This window comes from Cynara cardunculus, assembly GCF_001531365.2.
Source record: "Cynara cardunculus var. scolymus isolate 2C chromosome LG 4, CcrdV1, whole genome shotgun sequence".
In the NCBI taxonomy this organism is placed as follows: domain Eukaryota; kingdom Viridiplantae; phylum Streptophyta; class Magnoliopsida; order Asterales; family Asteraceae; genus Cynara; species Cynara cardunculus.
This window is the reverse complement of record NC_037531.1, coordinates 18,996,538-19,002,639: the sequence shown is the minus strand read 5'-3', so window position 1 is coordinate 19,002,639 and position 6,102 is coordinate 18,996,538. Positions and strand designations below refer to the sequence as shown.

The 6,102-nt window shown below is 36.9% G+C and overlaps 1 protein-coding gene across 2 annotated transcripts in view; it reads right to left on the bottom strand.

Moving 5' to 3' along the window:
• LOC112510755 (centromere protein C-like) overlaps nt 1–4,719 on the bottom strand; it is a 6,427-nt gene extending 1,708 nt beyond the window's left edge. The window contains exons 1-9 of one of the 2 annotated variants that reach the window (XM_025116080.1): nt 4,486–4,719; nt 3,444–3,619; nt 3,271–3,359; nt 2,839–2,935; nt 2,565–2,728; nt 1,525–2,300; nt 1,336–1,443; nt 1,150–1,249; nt 616–701 (exon numbers count right to left, since the gene is read on the bottom strand). In XM_025116080.1, the coding sequence (XP_024971848.1) occupies nt 616–701; nt 1,150–1,249; nt 1,336–1,443; nt 1,525–2,300; nt 2,565–2,728; nt 2,839–2,935; nt 3,271–3,359; nt 3,444–3,619; nt 4,486–4,629 (1,740 nt within the window). In that variant the 5' untranslated portion in view covers nt 4,630–4,719. The remainder of the gene's footprint in view (nt 1–615; nt 702–1,149; nt 1,250–1,335; nt 1,444–1,524; nt 2,301–2,564; nt 2,729–2,838; nt 2,936–3,270; nt 3,360–3,443; nt 3,620–4,485) is intronic. The other variant, XM_025116081.1, reaches the window with a different exon arrangement.
• Between the last annotated feature and the right edge of the window lie 1,383 nt (nt 4,720–6,102).

Sequence of the window (6,102 nt, the reverse complement as noted above, 5' to 3'; positions counted from 1 at the left end):
ATATTATTTTTAATTATTATTAATATTTAATATATTACATAAATTATTACAATTATAGAAACGGTATAAAAATATATTTTGATAGTAAAATGAAAGTTTAAAGAGTATAAAAACAATAAATAAAATTTAAAAGAATGAACAAAATGTAAAGGGAGATGCATATTTGATGTTTTAGAAGAGGATTAGGTTTTATTTTGAGGTTATGTTGGTAAAATATAGGTCTGTTACACCATGTTCCATGGGGTGGGGATGGAACACGCTTGTTCCACTTTGTCCCACTTTGTTCCTGTCTATTCCACACAAAAGTCCTACCAAACTTGAAATAGTGATCCTTGTTTTGTTCTTGTATGATCAGTGTACCAAATGCACCCTAAGGAAGCAAGCTATCTTTAACCACGAGAGGTCTGTTTTTAACCAGGGGAAGGCCAGATGAAGGTCATTGAGCTAAAAAAAGTTAGAAGGTCGTTCTCCTAATTAAAAACTCACCATACGCCATTTACCCAAAGGACGCAAATATTGTGTCAAGAAGGATACGAGTTAATGTTACGCACTATTACGTTACAGCTAGTAATACTTCTTGATAAAAGAACTAAAAATAAGAAAAACTGAGAAAACCTCGTTTTGTTGTTCAGGAACAATATCAGGATCTTGAGTAGGTCCGCTTGCACCAAGGCCTTCGATAGAATTAGCGCCTGTTTGAGCTGACAAAAGTAGTTAAAGATGTAGTCATCAGCCAATAGAGTGAAACTATTCAAATTGAGATTGTTATATCACAAGCAATAAAGAAAAAAACGCATATATTTTTAATAATATTAAAAATTCCAGGTACTCCTCTCTGAAAAAAACGTAATAAAAAATAAACACAAGCTTGAACTTCTAGTTTTGTAGCTCAATCCCAGATGCTTGGCTGCATGTATTTCTAAGAATATTGTTTGTTTCACCCAGATGGTTGGCTGCATGTGCTTGAGCTAAGAGTCTTCTCTATCGGATAAGATTCTCGGTCCTTGTCATGCTCACCCAGTAAAGTAAGTGAGCTGCTAAGCTCTTACCGGATAAGCATTTGGCAAACGGCCCCTTAACGTGTATACAGTGATTAGTTCAGCAATATAGAAAGCATACAATCAGCAAGAGAAAGGTCAGAACATAAACCTGACGGACTCCGATGGCCTCCTAAGTCCTCTATCCTAGAAACTTCAACATTTACTTCTGGTAAAGCGGATGATCCTGCCTTCTCTGTCATATCTCCAACCTGTTATGTCAACAGATGGGCCATTTAGTAGCAGTATTCTATCAATCCTCAAAAAGCTTATTGAAAAGCAGGTAAACAGAATTTACATTCTCCTCTCTGTCTTGTAAGCATTGGAGGTAAACATTATCAGTAATCTCCTCAAAATTTAAATGGAGTAGTGTAACAGATGCCGCTTTTTGCACCGCATCTTCAGCCTGCATATAGTCACAGTCCACGGTATTCAATTCATGAGTTCGAAGATATGAAAAGATAATGAATATGACATGAGCATTTACATTTCCCTTTATGCCTTCATCTGTTTGAATATCAGTTGCTACATAAGGACCGACTTCATTGTCATTCACATCCCTTTCTTCCATATTATGGGACTGATCACGGTCCTCCATGCCAATCAGAGACTCTGATAGACTGGTAAAAGAGCATCCATTCATGTTATCATTGAGAAGCTTATCAGACTCGGGAGAATTAATCGAAGCTCCAGCTGAAACCTTATGTGTTACATCAATGGCAGTTTCTCTAACTTTGTTTTTTGCTAATGAGTCCAGTGTGCCTGAAACTGGGAATTCCTTATCCTTGCTGACATGAGTTGAGTGTCCGCCAATGATTTCAGTAGAAGCAGTGGTGGGAATCGAATCAATATCATGGGCAGAGAATGGATCATTTGATTCGATTGATTTCAACATACGTTTTCCAAATGTTGAAATTGCCAAAAATGGACTCCTAGGTGGCGTGGGTGAATCTAGAGAATGAAAGGGGTTGTCAGATAACTTTTTCTGTTTCCCAAGTGTTTGCCCTTTTAAAGCATCTGGTAAAGCGTGTGTACCAGACAACATGCTCTGGCCTTTTGTTAAGTTATTGGGTGGAGAAATGAAATCAAGTCTATGGATATCATGAATATCAGGAAGTCGTAAGTCGCTTATATAAACAGGTTTGATCTTCAAATGATCTTTCAAAAAGGACAAAGCCTCATTTCCATATAATCCGTCGATATTACTGGACATTAATTCATCAACTAGCTTGTTGAGTCTATCCTCCTTCTTAGTTATTGATCCTGTTCACATAAAAGAAAAAAGAAATATATCTTGTAAGTTACTGTGTATATAAACAAAATAGGAGGCCATCAACTTAAAACTTATATGCGGAAGAAATACCAGATCAAAAGTGAGCATACTAATGGAACCATTGGTTATTAATTGTTTGGAGTAATTTTTGATCAAGTGCCTTTTTTACTTCTCCAACTATGTCAGGTACATCAGTGATCGCAAAGGTACTTTATGATGTGCCTAATTTTTAAATTTCAAAAGCATCAACTCACCAGATACTTCGTCTTCCTTGGATTCCCAATTGGGGGTGCCAGGTTCTTGTTGCAAAGAGAGAGCAGGTGGACTTCCAATATTGTCTTGCAATGACTCTTGAGCAAAGGATGTGTTATTTTTAGACTGGCTGGAGTACTCATGATGCTTATAACTAGTTTTTCTCCTGGAGAATGAATTTAAGGTTACACCATGAAAAATTACTAATTCATATGGCAAAACTTCTAAAATGTTGCAATTCAGCAGGAAAAGCTAAACTTAACATATCGATAATACCGTGGTATTTCAGGTCGACGATGCCTAGCAGTAGTAGAAACTTTGGCTTCATTCAGGTCTTCGCCGCCTCTCTGCCTCTTCATTTCTTTTCTGGCATCTGGAAATCAATTTTAACATGGTATAAATTAGTTGTGTGACTTTAACTAACATCATGAATGTAGAAAATATGAATTTGTATATTATTTAGTATCCCTCTAGAATAGGAAACCAAGATGTACATTTGATATAGTTTCTATATTTAGAATGATTATATGCTGCCTTAGTTACCTAGAATTCTCTGTATATACTCTTGAACATTCGGTATGTAATACCCAACATTTTCTTCTTTGTTAAGTGCCTATTTAAAGGCACCATTCTCTATGAATAAATTTATGCAAGCCTATTTTTCGACTATGAACATTAAATCACAAAGATTAGAGAAGAATAATGTACTTTCAAACTTCTCAAAGGCTGCAAAAATTTCTTCTGGATCCTGCAGCTGATCAATTTGAAAACTTGGTTCCAGGACTGTAGAAGGCTGGCTGTCAACAGTGTTGCATGTTAAGCTAACCCCAAGTTTCCAGACAAAATATTTAATTGAGAGCACGAGAATGTATAACCTTTACCTTGTATCCAGCTTCAAAGAGAACTTAGCACGTTTCCGGGCCAAAGCTGGTCGGTTCGCCTGAGGGTTTTCCTTGTCGATTGTATCAGCTTCACTTTCATTGGTGTTAATGAATTCTGAGCCACCATCCACAATTGACCTTGCTTTCTCAAAATGCTTATCAGAGAATTGCAATGCCTTAAGCAGTGAAGACACAATAACTAATTTAGATCACTTAGTAATACACTTGACATAATGTATGCTCTACACAGCAATTCAAATTTTTACCTAATTACCTCTATTGTAATAATTAATACTCCTCTATATTAAAATAAGAGCATAATAAATTTACAGTTTTGTTTCAAAATCCCTCCGACAAGTCAGCATTGGTTAAGGGGCTGTTTACTTTTCCATTAAGCCCTTTAATGCTGATAAATTTGTCAGTCTGAGGGACGGGAGACTGATGGGTCTGAGGGAGGCAAAGAGAGAGGATTGGATCAATTCCTGGGGCATTTCTGGTATTGATTTGTTTGAGGTGACTTAATGGGGACAAGTGATGGGTCCTGGCTTAGTCCATATAGCCGTTTTGGCTTAAGCCGTAAAGAAAAACTCCTATATGGCTGAGCGAATAAGCTGCCCAAACCACTAAGCTCTTTAACCTGTATATAAACAGCCAACGAATTCCTATAGAACTTAAGTGACACAATAAATGTTTTGATCTTCTTATATCAGCATGTATCGAATTGTTTTACATCATCTATCCCACTAAAATTCCACGTTATGAATGCTCAAAAAGAGTAAAGCAGAGGTGTGATTTGTTTACTTTCTCTACAATTAAATTATTTTCGTCAATTGGAAGTTAAATGTCTTCGTTTCACACCAAATAATCGAATTCCTCAAACTATTTGCTCACTGATAGAGTGTAATTAACTAATTATGAACTCAACTCCGTAATAATCTAATGCCTCATAAACCTAAAAATCGCCATACACAAAAATTTGCACAGTTTATAACTGATTAAAGATGAATCGTAATAAGAGCTTGAAGATAAGCGAAAACTTAACCATTGAATTCATGTGCTGGTGAATAGCTTCCAGGTCTTTGGATTTCAGCGCATCTTTGGAATCACCAAAAGTTCGAGGGTGTAGAGAGATAATTGACTGTCCTTGAAACGGATCAACAAGATTGAATCGCTGCGCTTGAGTCATCTCTGCATTTTCGTGCTCAAACAGAAACCCTAGGGAAGATGCAATAGGAATTCGAAATTGTGTATGGTAATGGTACCAACAGGCGGGAGGGGTGAATCAGTCTCCGGTGGGCATGATTTCAAGTTTCTAAATTCTAACTGGATTTGTTGTAGTTTAACCCCCCCTGCTTATCTACTCATGTTTGGTTATACTTGTTTGGTTAGACTTATTAAACAACATGGGGCTATTAGATTCGTTTTCTGTTAAGACATGTATTGATATAGTTATCTGTATATTAAGAGATAAGTTGTTATTCGATTGTTATGCTAAATAACAGTCTGAATGTCATAAAATGACCATTTTACCTCAGTCTTTATTTTTGTCTAAATAAAACAATAGTTTGATAAAAATGTTAGAAAAATGACCATTTTACCCCCAGTTTTTTTTCTTCGTATCATTTTATCAAACACCTCAAGTCCACTGTTTCTGAGTCTGAAAAGATTAGAAAAAAACCCCATTATTCATGAGTCTGGTTCTAGCTCTGTAGTTTCTCTTTAAGCGGTCATATTTGAAACAAACCCGTGCGAAATCTGTTTAGGAAGAAGACGAATCAGTTATGGTTATTGAAGAACGTCGTCAAAGTTGGAAAACACGATTTTGTTGAGAAATTTGAAGAACGTCTTCAAATGAATCACCAAAGACTTGAAACACCGTTGTTGCTCTCAGACTTGCTCTCATCACCACCTCCAACATCGCCATCATCCACCGCTTGTGGATGTTGCACCGGCTCCAACTTATTTTTCTCAACTTCTTCCTCATTCTTAAACCCTAAATCCTCGTTCTTCCGAATAGAAAGAAATGGATCGACAGAGAGTTTGGAGCAAAACCCAGTTTGAAATCTGAGAGATAGAGAGAAAGCTCGTTTCAGCAACACGAGAAGAGAACTCGTCACCAGCAGCTTCAGATTCAAGTCGAGAGATGGAGGACGAGGGATAGAGGGATAGAGAGATCGAGAGATGGAAAGGAGGAGCAAGGAGGTACAAACCCATCATCTTCTTCAAGGAGGCACGCCTGAGGAAGGAGAAGGGAGGCAATGTGAATCATAAGGGCAAGAAAGGAAAAATGAGGGTTGAATGCAAACCACACCCTTTTACCAGCTAACCAAATAAGTCATTATTTGTTTTACTAAGTGATAAGCATGGTTTATTACATGCTTAAAGTACCAATTTTCTTTGTTTAATAGGTAGATTTTCCTAGTTTATCCCAACCTTGAGTCATTTTTACTTCCTTATTTTTCATTTATTATGTTTGGAGCTAAATGCGGTGATGGATTTGTTTTTACAACAACTTGGGGGTAGATGACATTTTTGACTCACAAATACTGCACTATGATGCTGCAGCATTCCAGTAGCATTGACCTGATCCGGTTCGGCTTTTTGGAGAGGTGCTTAATAGTTCAGTCATTGTCAAGAAGGAAGTCTTAGCTAAAGGAAC